Source organism: Salvelinus namaycush, chromosome 13 (genome assembly GCF_016432855.1).
Source record: "Salvelinus namaycush isolate Seneca chromosome 13, SaNama_1.0, whole genome shotgun sequence".
Taxonomy (NCBI): Eukaryota; Metazoa; Chordata; class Actinopteri; order Salmoniformes; family Salmonidae; genus Salvelinus; species Salvelinus namaycush.
In genome coordinates this window covers 7,060,062-7,084,346 of record NC_052319.1, presented here as the reverse complement: position 1 = coordinate 7,084,346, position 24,285 = coordinate 7,060,062, and the positions used below count along the sequence as shown (strand labels likewise).

The 24,285-nt window shown below is 38.8% G+C and overlaps 1 protein-coding gene across 1 annotated transcript; it reads left to right on the top strand.

Annotated features, from left to right (window-relative positions):
- Positions 1-1,252: 1,252 nt before the first annotated feature.
- LOC120058197 (integrin beta-2-like) lies at positions 1,253-24,285 on the top strand. The gene is made up of 16 exons (XM_039006686.1): positions 1,253-1,346; positions 10,074-10,122; positions 10,220-10,317; positions 11,854-12,058; positions 12,611-12,781; positions 13,023-13,264; positions 13,656-13,814; positions 14,034-14,129; positions 14,367-14,456; positions 14,707-14,841; positions 19,090-19,283; positions 19,544-19,776; positions 20,009-20,228; positions 20,545-20,756; positions 21,028-21,194; positions 23,150-24,285. Exons 2-16 carry the CDS (start codon positions 10,077-10,079, stop codon positions 23,213-23,215), a joined length of 2,334 nt encoding a protein of 777 aa, XP_038862614.1. The 5' UTR covers positions 1,253-1,346; positions 10,074-10,076; the 3' UTR covers positions 23,216-24,285.

Below are 24,285 nucleotides of genomic sequence, written 5' to 3'. Positions count from 1 at the left end.
AACCATAAATATAAGCTTTTTTTACTCCACTGTTTGTAAACCATCCAATTGTAAACAAAGACTGTATAACTTCAAAACGTGGTTGAAACGGTCATTTTGATCTCTTGGATGGTCAGTCCTTGCATCCATAGCTCTGTCTATGAATTTGAGAGTGGTTACATTTAATGAGCCTCACCCCTCAGCTGTTCACCAAAATGTTGCCGGGTGTCTGCTTTGTTGTTGTTTGAATCCCAGAATGCCCCCTTTTAACTTACTTCTCATAATATTCTGGTGTATTGCAGTTTGAGAATGTCTTCTCTAGGCCTCAACCTCCAGGTTATCTTATGATAATGGTAAATTAATCACTGAACTAAAATGAATGTATTTATAAACTAATGTCACAACAGTCAGTTCTACCCATAGTCTGACACAATAACATCCAAATAGCCTTGTTGCCACATTTTAACTTCCTCTTTCAGAATCATGTACTGTAGCATTTCAGTTTACATTTACTATGACTGTGATATGTGGGTGTCTTACCTCGCTACCTTAAAATGAATGCACTAACTGGACTTTGGATAAGAGAATCTGCTAAATGACAAAATGTCAAATGTAAATATACTTTGACAGAAGTTATGTCATGTTCAGCTTCTCTTGTTATGATGGAAAGTATCAGGGAATTCCACATATGCTAAATTATGCTGAGACTCACTTTTTCACTTAAGGACTACTAAACAAACACGCCTTCCAGTTGTTCTATAGCTCACTCAAAGAGGAAGGTCATAAGGTCATAATTCTACATCCCTATTACACACATGCCTGAGATGGTTCATACCAAAGATGATCTATTATTATGAATATTAAAAAATGGGTGGTTCGAGCCCTGAATGCTGATTGGCTGAAAGCCGTGGTATATCAGACCATACACCAGGGGTATGACAAAACATGTATTTTTACTGCACGGCTAAGGGCTGTGTAATAGGACAGCCCATAGCCGTGGTATATTGGCCATATACCACACCCCCTCGGGCCTTATTGCTTAATTATATTATACACTGTGTGTACAAAATATTTAGAAGACCTTTCTAATATTGAGTTGCAGTGGATTTAACAAGTGGCATCAGTAAGGGATTATAGCTTTCACCTGGATTCACCTAGTCAGTCTATGGAAAGAGCAGGGGTTCTTTAAGTGTTTTGTACACTTCCTCTATGTTCATACCATTTCCCTCCATAGCCTTCCTGTCATGTGGGTGGTTGTGTTTCACAAGCTAACTGACATTCACCTCAAGCAGTCAGTAAGCCGCATAGAGAACACACCCATGACAGTGAGTTGAGGGTTACGTAGGAGCTGCAGCACCTTGACTTTTGTGAGTAGCATCCTTACTGCTGTATATAAGATGTATGTTTGTTGATTCGTGTAAGGTCACTGGGCACAATAACCTTTTTATTAAGCCTACTTTATAACTGATTACTAAATGTATCAAATGGGACATTCTATCTTTAGGAAAAGCATACAGATACTAGTTCTTCATGTGTTAAACTAGAGTTGATCAAAGTCAAAAATAATGTAATTTTGTGGCATATCAGATCAACGATTTAGGTTCAGGATTTACAATTACCCGACTATAGGGATTTATATAAAATATATCAATCAAATGTATTTTTAAAGTCCTTTTGACCTCAGCAGATGTTACAAAGTGCTTTACAGAAACCCAGCCTAAAACCCCAAACAGCAAGCAATGCAGATGTAGAAACACTGTGGCTAGAAAAAACTCCCTAGAAAGACCGGAACCTACTATAGGAAGAAATCTAGAGAGGAACCAAGCTCTGTGGGGTGTAAAAGAGATAACCATTACACTTGAGCCATATACTGTATGATTATTCTATATACACATATTTGTTTTTTTCTATAAAATCTGCCAATGTTTTAAATGTCATTACATTGAGATATAAGGGGGAATCATAGCTATATTCAATAGAAGGATTTGTATGGAGAGCCAAGTTGAAGCCAGCATTACCTGTTGTCGTCATAATAACCGCACGACACCCTTCAATTTAAGTGACGGGAAACAAATGAAAGTGGCCACATCTCTCACAAAAACGGATCAAAAATGAAATATTGGCTAATTATAAGGGAGCAGGAGCTTATAAATTGGCTACAACTGTTCAAGCACCAAGTTGAGGAAATGTCTGGTTTACAAGGTAGGCCTATTCCAGTACTTACATTTCTGAGCTCGAAATTCAAGTTAAAGTAGGCTTCTTCAAGCCCCTTGTATTGTTTAAAATTGCAGGTGCAACATGGAAAAATAAATATATTTGTCATGTTATTTCATTACCAGATCATATTGTGAATTAGCCCTCTAGGCTATGTATTTTGTTGTCATTATATCCAGAATAATTAATAGGAATAGCGTTGGGTGTCGCACAATAGTTTATCCTACACAATTGCGTACAGTTGACTCAGTGTCCAATCAGAGGAATAAGAAACGTATGAAAACAACAGCTGTTCGTCACTTGACTGTCATTCGGGAAATTCCTTCATAGATTAGATGATGATATGTGAAAATATCAAGGCGTAACAAATCAGCTGGACACCAAATGCGCATTCAATAAGTATTATGCATAATTATTGAAGAACCACGTTAATGACAGTATCGATGCACGTTTTAGTATCTTTCATTTAGAGGCATTTGATTTTGCAATTGCATTTATTATTTTGAATTAGTGTGCCTATGAAAACTGTTTTCACCCCGTAATATAAGAAGACACCAAATGTTACATAGTTACACTGCATTTCTGAGATCTCTATACAAACAACACCTAGATCCAGGATTATTACAGGGTTCAAGTTCAATGTCTAATTTAACTGATTATTGCTTAATATATGATATAAGGACAACTTACAATGCAAGGACAGAAAAGTAATACAAAAGGAAGGAAGAGAAGCCCTGCTAAGGTACACAATAGTAGACTTTGGTAGACAGAAGGTGCTCTTTGACAAAGGCCATGCCGCTGAAACACGTCAGAGTTTTAACATTTTGTTTCCATTGAACATGCCATACAAATAAAGGCATTTTAATTAATTATATGAAGAGTGCCTTGGTCCTCCTTTCTTTTTGATGACAGAAAAGTGATGTTTATGTCACAGGATTTTGGACAAATCCATCACGACACCAACCATGATAAAGGATTAAAAATAGGTTTTAAATCAACTCGTGAATTGTATTGAAAAGGGAGCCTGGTTTATGGTCAATTTCTCATTATAAAAACAGCAATGGTGAGATTCAAATGGTGAGATTAATGCTAGCACAATTCATGGCTGTATTGTGTGCCTGTGTCGGCCACATAGGCGACAGAAAAATCGCCATACATGCAACAAACATAATATTTTGTCAGGCAATGTCCACATTATTCTCACATATTTTAGAATGAGGTAATAATTTGAATATTTTCGTTTCAACCCATTTTGAAATGTTTATCCCAATGTCACATTTTGGCCCATTCTTTTTTTTAGAAAGACCTATTTATAGCTGACGTTGACCCAATGTTTAACTGTCATATGAGATAATTTCGTTGATTTATCAATACATATACAAATAAACATTTGCAAGAGGAACTAACTTTGTGACTCTAATGCCATGTCTTTGGAGGAACAGAAAAAACTCCTAAGCAATGATAAAAAGACTCTCGATGAACTATAAATGATGTAGAATATCATAAAATGACAGTAGCCATCCAATAGTATCACAAATGAAAGCTCACAGCCTGTTTTATCTGGATATTATTAGTTTCTCTATAGCCTAAAGTTGAGCATTTAATGTTTCTAATATTAACCCATTTAGTTGACACATATTTGTGGCGGATTACTCACCACTTACGAAATGACAGTGAGGCAAGAGAAGATCATGATTGCTCATGCCTTATAAGGAGAGGAGTGAATTGCTTAAGTACTGCTAGTTAACCATTTGAGAAGTGAGACATTTCACAAGAGTATGGGTCGTTCCAACTTAAAAATCAAAGGAAAGAGGATTTCAACACCCACCGTCTCACATTGTTCTAAAATCATTTCTGTAGTTAGTAACATATATGATTAGCATTCCTGAAGCATTATTTTGTTGAAATATTATTTGATCTCTGAGAAATAAAGCTAATTTAAGCAAATATAGCCCAAAAGTCAAATGAGAAAATAAGCCAAAGTAGCAATTTTCATTTATATGATTCAGATAATATTCAATACATGTAGTACCCAACATCCAATTTGGATCTTCCTACATTTAAGTATAAGTAAAACATGAGGAATCAAAAACAAATGGTCAAAAGCCACACACGGACCCCCTCACACCCCAACAACAATTATACAGTATCATTCTCTATGTCTGACAAGTAGTATGAAGCTGTGGCTTGGAGTATTGCTTATCCATACTATGTAATGTACTCCCTGTGAATCTGGTGATGTTTTTTCCCCTGATCAGAGAAATTAGTCATTGATGTCACTTCCATTATTTACCATAACATACCAGGTTCTGAGCACTAGATGACGCTGTTCCTGCTATACCACCACACTGTTATCCATTTTGCTGGTCTCTTGTGTTTATTAAATAGAGCACAACATTTCCTTTACAACTTTGGGTAGAAAACCAGTAGATTTGGCTCATTATGAAAATGTATTGTGTGATCATCCTCACAATTCAAGCCAGTCCTACATGAAAGCAATTCAGTTTTGTTCTCTAGTGTACTGTATCTGGGGTGGCAGCATAGCCTAGTGGTTAGAGTGTTGGACTAGTACCCAAAAGGTTGCAAGATCAAATCCCCAAGGTAATAATCTGTCATTCTGCCCCTGAACAAGGCAGTTAACCCACTGTTCCTAGGCTGTCATTGAAAATAAGAATTTGTTCTTAACTGACTTGCCTAGTTAAATAAAATAAAAATGTAATCTAATACCTTTGGAATTTAGGCCTTGTAATATAAGGAGTTGAATCTTTTGCCATGTTTGGATGAATGTTTCATTTGCTGATGATCACGTACTTTTCATGGGTCAATCAAGCTGCCATCTGGCATTATAGTTCTATAGGCGGAACATCTATATTGTGAGCTTATCTTGTCCTCTTCTGAAGGATTTACCATAGAAGTACATATGCAGTGCCTGTGGATGTTGACTCTTAATTTGACATATATTTATTGAATATTATCTGAATCCTGTAACATGACCAATTTGGGTGCAATTAAATAGCTTAATTTCTCAAAGATAAAATAATATTTCAACAACGTAATGTTTCAGGACTGCCAATCTTACCTGTTTCTAAGCAAAGAAACAATTACAGATCAATCTGAGATGGTGGATGTCATGGATTAATGTAATGCTAGAATGACTCGTATGGGCCAATTTCCCAGAACCAGATCAAACCTATTCCTGTATTAAGAGTACTCTCAGTGGAGATTCTACATTGAGCATAGTTTTCAGCCCCATACAGTGCCTTGCAAAATAATTCATCCCCTTTGGCGTTTTTCCTATTTTGTTGCATTACAACCTGTAATTGAAATAGATTTTTATTTGGATTTCATGTAATGGACATACACAAAATAGTCCAAATTGGTGAAGTAACATGAAAAACATTACTTGTTTAAAAAAATTCAAAAGAATTAGAACTGGAAAGTGATGCGTGCATATGTATTCACCCCTTTGCAATGAAGCCCCGAAATAAGATCTGGTGCAACCAATTACCTTCAGAAGTCACATAATTAGTTAAATAAAGTCCACCTGTGTGCAATCTAAGTGTCACATGATCTCAGTATATATACACCTGTTCTGAAAGGCCCCAGAGTCTGCAACACCACTAAGCAAGCGTCACCATGAAGACCAAGGAGCTCTCCAAACAGGTCAAGGACAAAGTTGTGGAGAAATACAGATCAGGGTTTGGTTATAAAATAATATCTGAAACTTTGAACATGCCACAGAGCACCATTAAATCCATTATTAAAAAATGGGAAGAATATGGCACCACAACAAACCTCCCATGAGCGGGCTGTTGTCGCTTGCTATAGACCACCTTCTGCCCCCAGCTGTGCCCTGGATACCATATGTGAATTGATTGCCCCCCATCTATCGTCAGAGCTTGTGCTGTTAGGTGACCTAAACTGGGACATGCTTAACACCCTGGCCATCCTACAATCTAAGCTAGATGCCCTCAGTTTCACACAAATTATCAATGAACCTACCAGGTACACCCCCAAATCCGTAAACACAGGCACCCTCATAGATATCATCGTAACCAACCTGCCCTCCAAATACACCTCTGCTGTCTTCAACCAGGAACTCAGCGATCACTGCCTCATTGCCTGCGTCCGTAATGGGTCAGCGGTCAAACGACCACCCCTCATCACTGTCAAATGCTCCCTAAAACACTTCAGCGAGCAGGCCTTTCTAATCGACCTGGCCCGGGTATCCTGGAAGGATATTGACCTCATTCCATCAGTAGAGGATGCCTGGTTATTCTTTAAAAGTGCTTTCCTCGTCATCTTAAATAAGCATGCCCCATTCAAAAAAAATTGAACCAGGAACAGATATAGCCCTTGGTTCACTCCAGACCTGACTGCCCTTGACCAGCACAAAAACATCCTGTGGCATACTGCATTAGCATCAAATAGCCCCTGTGATATGTAACTTTTTAGGGAGGTTCGGAACCAATATCTGTAAATAGCCCATCCAACTACCTATTTATTTATTTTTGCTCCTTTGCACTCCAGTATCTCTACTTGCACGTTCATCTTCTTTACATCTATTACTCCAGTGATTCATTTGCTGAATTGTAATTATTTTGCCACTATGGCCTGTTTATTGCCTTACCTCCCTTATCTTACCTAATTTGCACACACTGTATATAGACTTTTCTATTGTGTTATTGACTGTATGTTTGTTAACTCTGTGTTGTTGTTTGTGTCGCACTGCTTTGCTTTATCTTGGACAGGTCGCAGTTGTAAATGAGAACTTGTTCTCAACTGGCCTACCTGGTTAAATAAAGGTGAAATCAAAAAAATATATTGAAAAAGGTTCACCTTCCAGCAGGACAATGACCCTAAGCATACTGCTAAAGCAACACTCGGGTGGTTTAAGGGGAAACATTTAAATGTCTTGGAATGGCCTAGTCAAAGCCCAGACCTCAATCCAACTGAGAATCTGTGGTATGACTTAAAGATTGCTGTACACCAGCGGAACCCATCCAACTTGAAGGAGCTGGAGCAGTTGTGCCTTGAAGAACGGGCAGAAATCCCAGTGGCTAGATGTGCCAAGCTTATAGAGACATACCCCAAGAGACTTGCAGCTGTATTTGCTGCAAAAGGTGTCTCTACAAAGTATTGACTTGGGGGTGAATAGTTATGCACGCTCCAGCTTTCAGTATTCTTGTCTTATTTCTTGTTTGTTTCACAAGAATCTTGCATCTTCAAAGTGGTAGGCATGTGTAAATCAAATGATACAAACCCCCAAAAAATCTATTTTAATTCCAGGTTGTAAGGTAACAAAATAGGAAAAATGCCAAGGGGGAAGAATACTTTTCGCAAGCCACTAAAAGTCTATGTAGATTCATATGTATTGTATGACTGATTGTCCTCCAATAACCAACAAGCTAGCTATACCTCACTGGGTGTTTTATTTTTATAGTTTTTTTGTTCTTAGGTACCCACCTGGATAAATAATAGTAATTCATCATTTACAGTGCCTTCAGAAAGTGTTCATCCCATTGACTTAGTCCAGATTTTGTTGTGTTACAGCCTGAATTCAAAATGGATTAAATATATTTTTTCCCACCCATCTACACACAATACCTTTATAATGACAAAGTGAAAACATGTTTCTAGAAATGTTTGCAAATGTATTGAAAATGGAATACAAAAATGCTAATTTACATAAGTATTCACACCCCTGAGTCAATACTTTGTAGAAGCACCTTTGACAGTGATTACAGCTGGGAGTCTTTCTGGTTAAGTCTCTAAGAGCTTCCCATACCTGGATTTGTGCAACATTTGCTCATTATTATTTTTTAAATTCTTCAAGCTCTGTCGAATTGGTTGTTGACCATTGCTAGACAACCATTTTCAGGTCTTACCATAGATTTCCAAGTACATTTAAGTCAAAACTGTAACTCGGCTTTCAAGAAGATTCACTGTCTTCTTGGTAAACAACTCCAGTGTAGATGTGGCTTTGTGTTTTAGGTCATTGTCCTTCTGAAAGATTAATTCATCTCCCAGTGTCTGGTGGAAAGCAGACTGAACCCGGTTTTTCTCTAGGATTTTGCCTGTGCTTAGCTCCATTCCATAATGTATTTTCCCTGAAATATTCCCCAGTCCTTAATTATTACACACATACCCATAACATGATGCAGCCACCACTATGCTTGAAAATATGGAGCGTGGTACTCAGTAATGTGTTCTATTGGATTTGCCTCAAACGTAACTTTTTTTTTCCTGAATACAAAGTGTTAATTGCTTTGCCACATTTTTGGCAGTATTACTTTAGTGCCTTGTTGCATGTTTTGGAATATTTGTATTCTGTGCATGCTTCCTTCTTTTCACTCTGTCAATTGGGTTAGTATTTTGGAGTAACTTCAATGTTGTTGATCCATCCTCAGTTTTCTCCTATCATAGCCATTTAACTCTGTAACTGTTTTAATGTCGCCATTTGCCTCATGTTGAAATCCCTGAGTGGTTTCCTTCCTCTCTGGCCACTGAGTTAGGAAGGACACCTGCATATTTGTAGTGGCTAAGGGTGTTGATACACCATCCAAAGCGTAATTAATAACTCAAACGGATATTCAATGTCTGTTTTTTTACCCATCTACCAATAGTTGCCTTTCTTTGCGAGGCATTGGTAAACCTCCCTGGTCGTCGTGGTTGAATTTGTTTTTGAAATTCACTGTTCGACTGAGACCTTACATGTAATTGTACGTGTGGGTTACAGAGATGAGGTAGTTATTCTAAAATCATGTTAAACACTATTGCAAACAGAGTGAGTCCAAAGTTTAATCCATTGTACATTCAGGCTGTAACAACAGCTATGTTTTGGAACGATCATTGTATCTCCTTTAGTCTCTCCATTCATATTAGTGGATTTGTCTTCAGTATGTGTGGGTTTAGTTCATGGAGCTCCTTATGCAAACCCTCTATCTGTGTTGCTCACTAATTTCCATTATAGCAGCCCAATGACAGAAAGTGGAACTATAGATTCCTCTATGAGAAAAGATTAAGTGTCATGTAAACAAAATGGATATTTAAAGTAATGAATTCACAAAAGTGTATAACAGTGTATAACCATGCATGGCCTGTTTACTTCAACGCTGTAATGGTGTGATGCCGTGAGTCCACAAAAACAAGTAACTATGGAAATAGTAGTCTCCATTGCCACAAACAGAACGAGCACATAATCATTATAACCAGTGCTAATAAATACCAGAGCCATATATTTAAAAAGTTACTTAAGTCCAACTTTTAGAGTTTGAAATATTGCTTTCATTCTAGACACCCGTTTTTGTGCTAGCTCTAAAGAAATGAAAATATGAAGCATATAACTTTGATATCCTGCGTGTGCTTTTCCCTGTGGATGTATTTTACATTTCCTCTTTTCGGAATTTGCACAGCAAACACTTACTTGGAACAATTTATTATGATCTTGACTGCAAGGAGTTTTGATTGAAGATACTGTAGATTACCAACAAGCACTGTGGGTGTGAATGTTTGTGAAAGTTTCCAGGCCTGGCGATACTGTGGTGGCCATTGTTGACGTTTTTTTCTTCATTTCTTTAACTCTGAACTTCTAATGGAGCCATCTCAGTTTTATTTTGTTCAACTGCCCTTAAAAGTGAGACTGTTGATCACATCCACCAAGATTGTTTTTGCTCAGACAGAGCATTGGCCATATAATGTGCATCAGATTGTAATGGTGTAGGAGCTCTTAAAGTGTATGTTCATCTACAGCGCATGCATCTTTTACTGGTCCTTGAATGGTAAAAGATATATCACTGGATCTAAAAGGTGTGCCTGTAATAGTCTTCGACATGGTCAAGGTTGATGGACTGACGGCGGTTCCTTCTTTCTGTCACCAGGAAATGTATACGTGTGTGTCTCTCCTGCTCCTGCTGATGGGCAGAGGTGGTAAGTTTTTACAGTCATCAAATCCCCTCTTGATATTGAAAAGTCTCACAATTACAAAATGAGAGTCATCCTGCGTGTGTGTGTGTGTTTACCATAGTTCTCTCCCAGGAAGTGGAAGTATGTTCTAAAACGGTGATCAACTCCTGCAGCGACTGCATCAGATCAGGAGCGTACTGCACGTGGTGCAAACAACTGGTGAGGAGCACAAATATGTGTGATAGTAGTGCTAAAACTAGAGACGTAAATTACAAGAGTAAGGTGTGGGCCCAAATGCTGACACCTTTGTGAGTTCCCATGTATGTATAAAAGCTGTGTGGGTACACTAGGTGTCAGTGGTGGAAAAAGTAGCCAATTGTCATACTTGAGTAAAAGTAAAGATACATTACCTTAATAGAAAATGACTGAAGTAAAAGTGAAAGTCACCCAGTAAAATATTACTTGTGTCACGATCGTCTTCGTATTGTGAGAGAGCGGACCAAGGCGCAGCGTGATATAAATACATCTTCTTTATTTGAAGAAGAAAAGAACACGAACACTAATACAAAACTAAACAAAAACAACAAACGACCGTGAAGCTACAAACGAAAGTGCATAACACAAGCTACTAACGTTAGACATAGACAATTACCCACAACCTACCTAATGCCTATGGCTGCCTAAATATGGCTCTCAATCAGAGACAACTATAGACAGCTGTCTCTAATTGAGAACCAATTCAGGCAACCATAGACTTTCCTAAACACCTACACTTAACACAACCCCATACACTCTACAAAACCCCCTAAACAATACACACACCCTAAACTAGACAAAACACACAAACATCCCGCATGTCACACCCTGACCTAACTAAAATAATAAAGAAAATAAAGATAACTAAGGCCAGGGCGTGACAACTTGAGTAAAAGTCTAAAGGTATTTGGTTTAAAATATACTTAAGTATAAAAAGTACATGTAATTGGTCAAATATACTTAAGTATCAAAAGTAAAAGTATAAATTATTTCAAATTCCTTATGTTAAGCATACCAGATGGCACTCAGACATCATTGACAAATTTGTTTTTAGTGAGTCCGCCAGATAGGAGGCAGTAAGGGTGACTCGGGATGTTCTCTTGATAAGTGTGTGAATTGGACCATTTTCTCATCCTTCTAAGCATTTCAAATGTAATGAGTACTTTTGGGTGTCAGGGAAAATGTATGGAGTAAAAAGTACAATATTTTCTTCAGGAATGTAGTGAATAAAAGCAAAAGTTGTCAAAAATATGAATAGTTAAGTACAGAAGCCACCAAATAATGACTTAAGTATTACTTGAAATTATTTGTACTTAATTACTTTACACCGCTGCTCGGTGCTGGCATTATGCATTTGGCTGTCTATGTAAAGCGGGGTGTATGCAAACAGAGCTGAGAATATGCATGAAGGTGTTAAGCCACAGTATGTGGGTTGGTGTGCTAGCATATGCATGTGAAGAGCACATTTAATTTCCATCATTTGAATAATAGTCATTTACATCTAAATGTGTAACTGTGCACAAGGACAGTCAATTGCAACAACGTTTACAGAGAATGGGCAACTGAAGAACAAGTACAATTGTGAGTTACAGGATAGTTTGTTGATAGTCTGATAGAGCGTCTACAGACATGGTTGACATATCTTAGGGCCCTAACCATTCAAAATGAATCCAAACACACTTATTTTAAATCCAGAGTTTATGTTTGTCCCATTCCCAGAACTTCACCAAGCCAGGTGAGCAAGAAGCAGCTCGCTGTGACACCCGAGCTCAGCTAGAAGAGAGGGGCTGCAAGGAAAAAGACATCATATCCCCTCAGAATACCCTTACTGTGACTAAGAACACCGCCCTGTCCACCGATGCATTTGTCAAGGACGAACCCATCCAGCTGCGTCCTCAGGAGGTCAATCTGAAGCTCAGGCCAGGTGGGTGTTCTCAAAATGGCCAAATTGGGTTTTTCTTCTTCTTCGGTGGAGTTTAACGGTAGATGGCTTCCAATGTTAGCGGTGCATTACTGCCCAAACTGGGTTCTAAGATGACTGCCATGTTTTGAAAATGGATAAAATCATGTAGTTGGATGAAGGACTAAAAGCCTGTTTTAGCATGGGCAGCGCCATTATAGACTTTCAGCATTTTGAAGTAGTCAACTGGGTGGGACTTCCTATGGGTTAAGGAAGGATCACAGAATTACATCCAGGTCACCACCAGGGATCTGCCAATTAATTAAACTCCTCAGCAATCATTCCATAACTGCATATGGCAGTAAATACCTAACCTTGGCTTTATGCCCTCTGTCCAACTCTATGGCTGGAACATATTAAAAGTAGCCCTAAGTAATCAAACAGAATGAAATTATCTTAAAATAGCAAATAAATAACCAAAATTTCATCATATCACATTATCATCATGTACTTTTGACTTTACATGTTTTTATGTGCTTGAGATTTCAGTTTTCACCTTGAGTTTGCTTTGTTCAGGGCTGCCTCGGACGTTCAAGCTGGACTTTCGGAGAGTGGAGGGCTATCCTGTTGATCTCTACTACCTGATGGATCTCTCCTACTCCATGGAGGACGATCTGAGGAGCATCAAGACTCTGGGAAACGAGCTCTTTAAAGCTCTGCAAGGCATCACAAAACAAGGGCGAATAGGTGATATCATCAAATATTATTTTACTCTTTTATTTGCATTTGGTGTAGCATACCTTGGGTGCCAGGTTGGTAAGATTTACCCTTTTGGGACATTTTTATTAATTCCATTCCAACAGCAGAGCTAAAGTATTTCAAATGATTTCAAATAGTATTTGAACCAAGGTCTGTCTCAGCCTCAATTCCTAATCTATCTATGAGTGTCCATGAATCTTATTTTTATAACCTTTATCTTTTGCTGCAGGCTTCGGCTCTTTCGTAGACAAGACTGTCCTGCCTTTCACTAACACCAACCCAGAGAAGCTGAAGAAGCCATGCGCCGAAAAGGAGCAGTTCTGTCAACCTGCCTTTGGCTACAGGCATGTTCTTAGCATGACAGAGAACGAAGCTGACTTTAAAAAGGAGGTAGACAAGCAGCGCATCTCTGGGAACTTGGACTCCCCTGAAGGGACGCTGGACGCCATCATGCAGGCTGCAGTATGTGGGGTAAGAGTAGTCTAATCCCACAGGGCAAAAATTGGTTGAACCAACGTTCTATCAACATACTGACATTGAACATCAATATAATGTTTGGTTAACCTATTGTCAAAGCAGCATTGTGTATCATAGATAAGTACATACTGTAGATAGATGGTGAAGTAGTCCACTTCTGTAACACCAATCTCTTTTTGCTGTCTTCAGACACAACACTCCCTCACACATGATAGGCTGAACATAGCACTGCATGAGGCTTGCATGCGGGAACAGTAAAAAAAAAAAAGAAAAGTGACTCACACTTCCTCTGTGAGTGTGACTCCAAAAAACTCCAATGTGGGGTGTAGACTTTTTTGCATCTTTTCCATCCATTTTACATGAAGCCTCCAATTGTTTTCCACAGGACAGGATTGGCTGGAGGAATAGTAGCACTCGGCTAATCGTCCTGACCACCGATGATGGCTTCCACATGGCAGGGGATGGCAAGCTGGCTGGCATACTGGAGCCCAACGACGAGAGATGTTACATGGACAACAAGCTGTACACTAAGAGCAATGACATGGTATGTGATGGTGACATGGGACACATTCAGATCAATATGATTGGTCCTCAACCAAGACTTTGATATACTGTACTGGATATGAAAAATACCGTAAGAGAATATAAAAAATACGTAATGAATGCAACAGCATGACTGGACTGAACTAAAACCTGTATATTCCAACCCTTTTGGCCCTAAACAATTACATTGTTGAGGTTGTAAAAGTGTCTCTGTATGTAGGACTATCCATCTGTTGGTCAAGTGGCTACACAGTTAGAGAAGAACAACATTCAACCAATCTTTGCTGTGACGAAGAACATGGAGAAGGTATACAGGGTAAGTGGACTCTTTCTTTCTATCTTTTTTTCTTCCTCAGTTTTTCTATTGTTATAAACGCCAACATATGTAATGCAGTAACTTATTAATACTGCCACATAATAATGAAGAGTATCCTAAATAACTCTCACAGTACGCATGACCACCCCCACCCCCCCAACAAAAAAATACTCTGTTGAGGGAAAATGTACTTGATTCGATTGTGATGTGTTGTCGTCTCGCCTAACTATCTTCCAGGAACTCAGTAGAATGATCCCCAAGTCTGAGGTGGGAGTATTGTCAGAGGACTCCAAAAATGTTGTTGAATTGATCCAAGCTGCCTACAATGTAAGACATTTACAATATTTAATTCTTATTCAGATATTTACAATTTTTTCTTATTCATTTAACAGATTTCTTTAAAAAAAAGATGGTACTCCAATAATTATGTGTTTAATGTGTAGAACCTTACTTGATTTTTATCATAAACCTCTAGTATCTCTAGTAATAAAGTGTCCGTTTGGATTTGCTTGGGATGTTTTATTTCTGGTGACTTAGCATTGGTGTCAACTCTGAGACGGTTTTGTGTCTGACACAGAGGCTCTCCTCCAAAGTGACGGTGACTCATGATGCTCTCCCTGACAATGTGAGAGTCACTTACACTCCACTCTGTCCTGGAGGGGGACCCGCGGGGGACAAGGGGGTCTGTGATAACGTCAAAGTAGGAGATTTGGTAAGAGCTCAGAAGTAAAAGACTATCACATACCAAAAAAGTATATGGTAACACTTGATAATAACTGAAGTATTAATCAACTATTGATAAAACAGTAATATGTATTTCATTTTTTGTAAACACTTATGTACATTTATAGTAATTATAAGCAATATAATAAACAGAATGGCTAATTAGTGACATTTATTATAAAGTGTTATACTTTGGTATTTGGAATTTTATTAGGATCCCCATTAGCTGTTGCAAAAGCAGGAGCTACTCTTCCTGGGGTCCACACAAAACATGAAACATGACATAATACAGAACATTAATAGACAAGAACAGCTCAAGGACAGAACTACATCAATTTTAAAAAAGCACACGTAGCCTACATATCAATACATACACACAAACTATCTAGGTCATATAGGGGAGAGGCGTTATGCCGTGAAGTGTTGCTTTATCTGTTTTTTGAAACCAGGTTTGCTGTTAATTTAGCAATATGAGATGGAACGGAGTTCCATGCAATAATGTCTCTATATAACACTGTACGCTTTCTTGAATTTGTTCTGGATTTGGGGACTGTGAAAAGACCCCTGGTGGCATGTCTGGTGGGGTAAGTGTGTGTTTCAGAGCTGTGTGTAAGTTGACTATGCAACAAAACATAGATTTTCAACATATTAATGTTTCTTCTAAAAAGAGGAAGTGATGCAGTCAGTCTCTCCTCAACTCACAGCCAAGAGAGACTGGTACAGTATGCATAGTATTTATATCAGCCCTCTGATTACAATGAAAAGCAAGACGTGCCGCTCTGTTATGGGCCAGCTGCAGCTTAACTACGCCTTTCCTTGCAGCACTCGACCACACGACTGGACAATAATCAAGATAAGACAAAACTAGAGACTGCAGGACTTGCTTTTTGGAGTGTGGTGTCAAAAAAAGCTGAGCATCTCTTTATTACTGACAGACGTCTCTCCATCTTTACAACCATTGAATCTTTATGTTTTACCATGACAGATTACAATCTAAGGTAACACTAAGTAATTTAGTCTCCTCAACTGGTTCAACAGCCACCCCATTCATTACCAGTTTCAGGTGAGGTTTAGAACTTAGGGAATGATTTGTACCAAAAACAATTCTCTTAGTTTAAGAGATGTTCAGGATCAGTTTATTACTGCCCCCCCATTCCAAAACAGACTGCAACTCTTTTTTAAGGGTTTCAGTGACTTCATTAGCTGTGGTTGCTGATGTGTATATGGTTGAATCCTCAGCATACATGGACACACATGCTTTGTTTAATGCATGTGGCAGTTCATTGGTAAAAATATAATAGAGTAGAGGGCCTAGAGAGCTGCCCTGTGGTACACCACACTTTACATGTTTGACAATAGAGAAGCTTCCATTAAAGAAAACCCGTTGAGTTCTATTAGATAGATAGCTCTGAATCCACAATATGGCAGAGGTTAAAAAGCCATAACACATACAGTACCAGTCAAAAGTTTAGACACAGCTACTCATTGAAGGGTTTTTCTTTATTTTTACTATTTTATACATTGTAGAATAATAATGAAGACATCAAAACTATGAAATAACACATATGGAATCATGTAGTAACCAAAAAAGGGTTAAACAAACCAAATATATTTTAGATTTTCGATTCTTCAAAGTAGCCACACTTTGGCTTGATTCAGCTATACACACTCTTGGCATTCTCTTAACCAGCTTCACCTGGAATGCTTTTCCAACAGTCTTGAAGGAGTTCCCACATATGCTGAGCACTTGTTGGCTGCTTTTACTTCACTCTGCGGTGCGGTCCAACTCATCCCAAACTATCTCAATTGGGTTGACGTCGGGTGATTGTGGAGGCCAGGTCATCTGATGCAGCACTCCATCACTCTCCTTCTTAATCAAATAGCTCTTACACAGCCTGGAGGTGTGTTGGGTCATTGTCGTGTTGAAAAACAAATTATATAGTAGTCCCACTCAGCGCAAACCAGATGGGATGGCGTATCGCTGCAGAATGCTGTGGAAGTCATGCTGGTTAAGTGTGCCTTGAATACTAAATAAATCACAGACAGTGTCACCAGCATAGCACCATCACACCTCCTCCTCCATGCTTCATGGTGGGAACCACACATGGGGAGATCATCCGTTCACCTACTCTGTGTCTCACAAAGACATGGCAGTTGGAACCAAAAATCTCACATTTGGACTCATCAGAACAAAGGACAGATTTCCACCAGTCTAATGTCCACTGCTCGTGTTTCTTGGCCCAAGGAAGTCTCTTCTTATTATTGCTGTCCTTTAGTAGTGGTTTCTTTGCAGCAATTCGACCATGAAGATCTGATTCACACAGTCTCCTGTGAATAGTTGATGTTGAGATGTGTCTGTTACTTGAACTCTGTGAAGCATTTATTTGGGCTCCAATTTCTAACTCTAATGAACTTATCCTCTGCAGCAGAGGTAATTCTGGGTGTTCCTTTCCTGTGGCGGTCCTCATGAGAGCCAGTTTCATCATAGCGCTGGATGGTTTTTGCGACTGCACTTGAAGAAACTTTCAAAGTTCCTGAAATTTTACGGATTGACTGAAGTAGTGATGGACTGTTGTTTCTCTTTGCTTATTTGAGCTGTTCTTGCCATAATATGGACTTGGTCTTTTATCAAATAGGGCAATATTCTGTATACCACAACTACCATGTCACAACACAATTGTTTGGCTCAAATGCATTAAGAAGGAAAGAAATTAACATTTATCAAGGCACACCTGTTATTTGAAATTCATTCCAGGTGACTACCTCATGAAGCTGGTTGAGAGAATGCCAAGAGTGTGCAAAGCTGTCATCAAGGCCAAGGTTGGCTACTTTGAAGAATCTCATATATAAAATATATTTTGATTTATTTAACATTTTTGGTTACTACATGATTCCGTTTGTGTTATTTCATAGTTTTGATGCCTTCATTGTTATTCTACAATGTAAAAAATTGTCAAAATAAAGAAAAACCCTTGAATGAGTAGGTGTGTCCAAACTTTTGACTGGTACTGTATGTTTTTAGAACAACAGATTATGGTCAATATTATCAAAGGCTGCACTGAAATCTAACAGTACAGCTCCCACAATCTTCTTATTATCAATTTCTTTCAACCAATCAACATTCATTTGTGTCAGTGCAGTACATGTTGAATGCCCTTCTCTATAAGCATGCTGAAAGTTTGTTGTTAATTTGTTTACAGAGAAATAGCATTGTATTTGGTCAAACATAATTATTTCCAATTGTTTGCTCAGAGCTGGCAGCAAACTGATAGGTCTGCTGTTTCAACCAGTAAAGGCCGCTTTACCACTCTTGGGTAGCGAAATTACATTGGCTTCCCTCCAGGCCTGAGGACAAAGACTTTCCTGTAGGCTCAGATGAAAGACATGACAGATATGAGTGGCTATAGAGTCAGCTACCATCCTCAGTAGCTTTCCAGCTAAGTTATCAATGCCAAGAGGTTTGTCATTGTTGATCGATAACAATCATTTTTCACCTCTCCCACACTAACTTTACAAAATTCAAACTTGCAATGCTTTTCTTTCATAGTTTTTTTTATGCACGAATACAATGGCTCACTGTTCGTTGTTGGCATTTCCTGCCTAAGTTTGCACACGTTGCTACATGTAATGAAGTAATCATTAAAATAATTGGTGAGTAAGCCATCTGATTCGATGAAAGATGGAATTTAATTTGTTTTACTGCCCATAATTTCATTTAAAGTACTCCAAAGTTTTTTTCCATCATTCTTTATATCATTGATCTTGGTTTTATAATACAGTTTCTTTTTCTTATTTTTTTAGTTTAGTTACATCATTTCTCAATTTGCAGTAAGTCAGCCAGTCAGATGTGCAGCCAGACTTATTAGCCACTCCTTTTGCCCCATCTCTTTCAACCACACAGTTTTTCAATTCCTCATCAATCCATTGAGCCTTAACAGTTCCAACAGTCTGTTTCTTAACAGGTGCATGTTTATGAATAATTGGAAGAAGCAATTTCATAAATTCATCAGTTGAAGTATCTGGATGCTACTTATTAATCACATCAGACCAACACATATTTTTAACATCATCCACATAAGAGTCACAGCAAAATATTTTGTAAGATCTTATACAATATGTTTTTACACTCTTACACACTATTTTAGGCCCATTTAGTTAAATGATAATAAATAGCAAAAAAACATTATCCAAACCCATACCACAAATTTACTCATTGCGTCTCCTGAATTCCTCTCAGGTGTCTTTCAACGTAACAGTGACGGCAGATGAATGTATAGACAGGGAGATGTCTTTTCTGATTGGCCCATTGGGCATAAAAGACAAGCTGAAGGTGAGCTTGTCGACTCGCTGCGAGTGTGAATGTGATGACCCCAAGGAGGAGGAACACAAGGACTGCGACAGGAAGGGCAAAGTCAACTGTGGCATGTGCAGGTAAGGCAGGCACTGGCTGGGATATAAAACAAATAGCATGCATTTTTGTTTTACAATATTTTCCAATTATGTTGATATAGTCCATATTGAATCCAATATATGATGCATGATCTCCCCTTCATCCTCCTAGAAGTGCATTGAGTCACCCGTAAAACTAAGGGACTTCTGAGAAACATGGATTGATATGATCCATCTATTGTAAATGTAAAGTCTTCACAAGCAATCAGTACAGTAGGCTATTTCCTCCCAACTCTGTGCAGTTGCAAAGCCGGCTTCGTGGGTCAGAGGTGCGAGTGCTCCATTGGGGAGAAGGACGAGAGCTCTCTGAGGGCGGCATGCCGAAAGGACAACGGCACGGAGTGCGAAGGACGAGGGGACTGTGTGTGTGGCATTTGCCAGTGCTATGCCCTACAAGGTGGCAGCACCTACTACGGCACGCACTGCGAGTGTGAAAACGAGAGCTGCGAGAAGTTTCAGAACAAACTGTGTGGAGGTGCAGTCTGATAAAATATATGAAAATATCAATAAATAAAAAATAGATAGATATATACAGAAACATTGGAAATATAGATGGAAATATATATACAGTACATGTACTGTATAACAATAGAAATTACACCTGCCATCTGTTAATGACAGTCTCATTATGACTGAGGGTACACATGTGAAGTATTAAAACAATACAAAGAGGAATTCTGACGTAAAATCACGTCTCTGTGTTGAAGGGAACGGGAAATGCCGTTGTAAAAATTGCGAATGCAACCCCGAGTACGAAGGCACCGCCTGCCAATGCAAGAAGTCGGACGAGCAGTGTCGCACACCAAGCGGGAGTGTGTGCAGCGGCAGGGGCACATGCCAGTGTAACCAGTGCAAGTGTATCGAGGGCTACCAGCGGCCCTTCTGTCTGACCTGTCCCGCCTGCCAGACTCCCTGTATAACCAAGGGGTAAGACGGCCTGGGCCCACCTTTTTCACTCACTCAACCACTGTCTTCACTGGCCCCTTTAGGTAATGTTGTTGGATCTATCGTGTACATGTTAAATTGCATCACAACCATAGGACAAACAAAGATGGTTACCATTGACCGTAAAGGATGACTGGTAGAATAGAATGTAGCACTTAAAAATATAATTTCTGCGTGTTGTCATCTTACTCAAAACGAGGGTTTTTTGAACCAAAGCATGTGTTGAAGTCCTTAAGGGAGAAGACAAAATGTTGAGCAAGGAATTTTTCCACTCTCTATCTTGTTCTTCTATTTTCAGGAAGTGCATCGAGTGTCTGGGCTTTCAGACAGGCCCGTTCAGTAAGAACTGCTCCCAGACCTGTAAGAGCATTAATGAATTTGAGATGGTGGAGACATTGCCACCTGGTAAGCCTTGTGACGTGAGGGATGTGGAGAACTGTCGGGTGTTCTTTACCATTAAACAGTTGGATGGAGAGGACAACTACACCGCCCAGATACTAAAGACCAGAGGTAAGAGACGTATGTCTTGTGCAACTAAAAAGTATCCCCATGTTACCTTCATTGCCCACAGAAAACAGAAATGTCTGCTGGGGTTTTAATTGACTGACCACGTTGTTTGATGGGCATCAAGATAAAGCCTCCAAGTCACACTGAAAGCATCTGAATCTCAGTGTCCGAGAGATGTTTGCTACCAAATGTTTTCACAGTAAACGTAACATGCTATAGCCTCCAGGACTGCTTAAAAATGTATGGTTGTTAATGTCTGTCATAATTGTTTTAGAGTGTCCGGAGTTGCCAAACATCTACGCCATCATTGGAGGCTCCATTGCGGCCGTGGCCCTGATCGGCTTAGTGATCCTGCTCATCATCAAAGCCCTCTTCTACTTGAATGACTTGAAGGAGTTCCGCAGGTTTGAGAATGAGCAGAAGAAAGGAAAGTGGATGCCGGTGAGTGACATTTGCTACTTCATAGAAATCATCACTTTGGCCCAGATTTATTATTCCCTTTTTATGCGCTTTTCTCTCTATGTGTATTCTGACAAAGAACTTAAGCATGAGAATAACATACTATTCACCCACTATTAGTTTGAAGTGGAGCTTGAATAAATGAATATGTGACCTTGAATTAATTCCCTAATAATTCTACCACCTTTCACGCGCGAGGAAACCATGAATAAGATCTAGCGAACCTACCAGTTGAAACAGCACAATTTTCCATGCACTGTAATGTACAACTTTGTAAGGTCTATTGATAAGAGCGATGTAAATTAGTAATCCATTTGGAGAAGGGGATTGTAAATACGCATAGCAATTGTTTTAGATTATTTTTCCTTATGATCCCTGGACACTAATGTGAAACCAGCCATATGGAAGCAAACTGAAAATCATATCAACATGACATGTACTGCACAGTGAAATGGGATATAAATAGCAGTGCCGATCAGAATTCTGATTGTGTACCCTTATAATATGTGTGCATGAAATTTGGAGACCCAAGCTATAGGCTTATGTAGGGTCGAACCTGCCGAATTTATGTATGCCAGTGTTTCCCAACTCGGTAGTGGGGACCCCAAAGGGTGCAATGCTTGATGATTACTTGATTATTTGAATCAGCTGTGTAGTGCTATGACAAAAAAACTAAATGTGCACCCTTTGGAGTCCAGAGGACCGAGTTTGGGAAACGCTGATGTATGCATGCCCAGACTTTTCTCCATTTTATTTTACAATTTGTATCATGTGAAATATTAGCCACTATCGGTAGCCACTGTCAGTAATACCCACATACATGTATTTTTGCATCATTCCATTCCGTTTACCTTCCTTTCCCCTCTCATGTCCTTGTAAATTGTTCTTGAGGGTCGCTAGCATTAGTGGATCATCTTAGGCCAACGTTGTGTAATAATTTAGGACATTTAGCCTATTTGAATCATTATGGAACTCAGACCACAGGTACTGTAGCAGGTTAAACCTGGAGCCTGGCGCATATTTCTCAACGACTGGACCGTTGTCATACAGTTCCATGATTAGTGAGAATTAGGGGAGATTTATAGGATTATTGTTCATCCCTTATTGTACTTTTATCCACATTCCAATATTTAATGGATTGAACTTGAATATGGTAACTTTCAGAAGGAATCAAACCACTGTATTTTCTGTACAGTATTTTGTGCGTAAATGCTCTCCAAGTTTTTTTAAAGGATTCATACATACTTTCCTAACCCAAAAATGTGCCTAAATAAGCTACAAGATCAGAGTCCTTTTTTAAATCTACCAGTTGGTGCTGAAACGGAGACGAATATGCATAGATGGCTTTCTTTCATTGACCCTTATATTCTGAACCCGTTCTCGCAATATATTCTATTGAGTCTGTCGACAAAATTTTAATTAAAGGTGCATCGTATTTAAAGGAATGGCTTAAGACAAAAGTACTGAAAACCCCATTGAATGAAAACTCCAAGAGGAAATATGTTGGCCGCAAGCGGCATGGTTTACAGTGGTTGAATTAAATGTATTCAGAGTGCGCAAAGTAGCCACACCTGCTGAGCGCGTTACTCGACTAAATAAGGTAAATCTGAATACCAAATACTGAGAAGTGCCTAGGAAAGGTATGCGTAGGAAAGGCATAAATTCTTAATTGGGATCGGGCCCTTTGAGAATAGATAGAGCTGCACAGCAGTGGTCTCCAGAACCCGTGGAGACTTGTTTATAAAGCGCTTTTGCAAGATTGGATCAGTAACTGTGCGTAAGTCGAAATCCATGCCAATGTTGTGATTTGCTATAAATGTATGGCTGGCAAAGACAGCAGCTATTTAAAACAAGACACCACATTTATCACTCCAGATATCTGAGTTCCATACAGTACTGATTTTTCATCATATGTAATTTACTATCCCTCTCAATAGGGAGACAATCCACTATTCATGAACGCGACCACCACCGTGGCTAACCCCACCTTCACTGGAGAATAAGATCGGTGACATCAGCCAGCCCAGACAATCAAGTCGGATTCAAATGCATGTACATATATTGTTTCTGTTTATAAAAAAATAATCTTCCTCCATTTATACGTTGGTGTACAAGTAGTATTTTTTTATGTGTTCCAAGACTGAACTCAGGAATGATCATGCACTGATTGGAAAAAACTGCTGCAATGTTGCTACAGGGCCCTTCCACCTAAAAAAGACCAAGAAAGAGGATTTTGACACCCACCGTCTCAGATCGTTCTGAAATTGTTTCTGTTAACATTAGCATTCCTGCAACATTATTTTGTTGGAACAATATTTGATATCTGAGAAATGATGCTAATTTATTGCACTAAATTGGCCATTTTAATTTATAAGATTCATATAATATTCAATAATTATAGTACCTAACATCCGATTTGGACCAAACTTTTTCTAACAATGGGTAAGACATGAGGAATCAAAAGAAGTGGTCAAAAGCCATTCACGGACCCCCCACACCCCACCCCAACAACGAGTATATAGTGTCAGTTCTCTGTTCGACAAGTAGTATGGACATGTGGCTATTAGTATTGTTTCTTCATCCAATGTAATGTATTCTCAGTGAATTGAGTGATGTTTTTTTTTCCCTGTTCAGAGAAATTAGTCATTGAAGTTCTTGGGTCCTACATCCTGACCACTAAATGGTGCTGTTCCTGCTATTTGGGGATAATTTATTAATGATTTTCTTACCCTGTAAGCAGTCTATGGACCAAGTATGACAGCAACCCATTCTTTGGTTTTGTTTACCTTGCCACTGTTTCAAATGCTAACTTTTTCGAATTTGTGTCACAAATCCAATGCAAGTTAATGGTACCTATATTAGGATAATTCACGCTTTATATCCAAATCATCCTAAAGTTTCAAAAAATGTATTGTGTAACTCAATTATATTATTTACGGCAAGTATTTGTGTAGCTTGTATTTACTTATCTACAATGTACCGTGACTCTACATATCCTATGGGGAAATATTGTGTAAAGCAGCAAATGATCACTGATATTTTTCATTACAAATAAAACTCTTTCTTGATTTGA

Coding starts and splice junctions, on each gene's coding strand:
- LOC120058197 (XM_039006686.1), top strand. CDS start 10,077: ATGTATACGTGTGTGTCTCTCCTGCTCCTGCTGATGGGCAGAGGTG. Junction 10,123..10,219: donor CCTGCTGATGGGCAGAGGTG/GTAAGTTTTTAC, acceptor TGTTTACCATAG/TTCTCTCCCAGGAAGTGGAA. Junction 20,757..21,027: donor CCAGATACTAAAGACCAGAG/GTAAGAGACGTA, acceptor TAATTGTTTTAG/AGTGTCCGGAGTTGCCAAAC.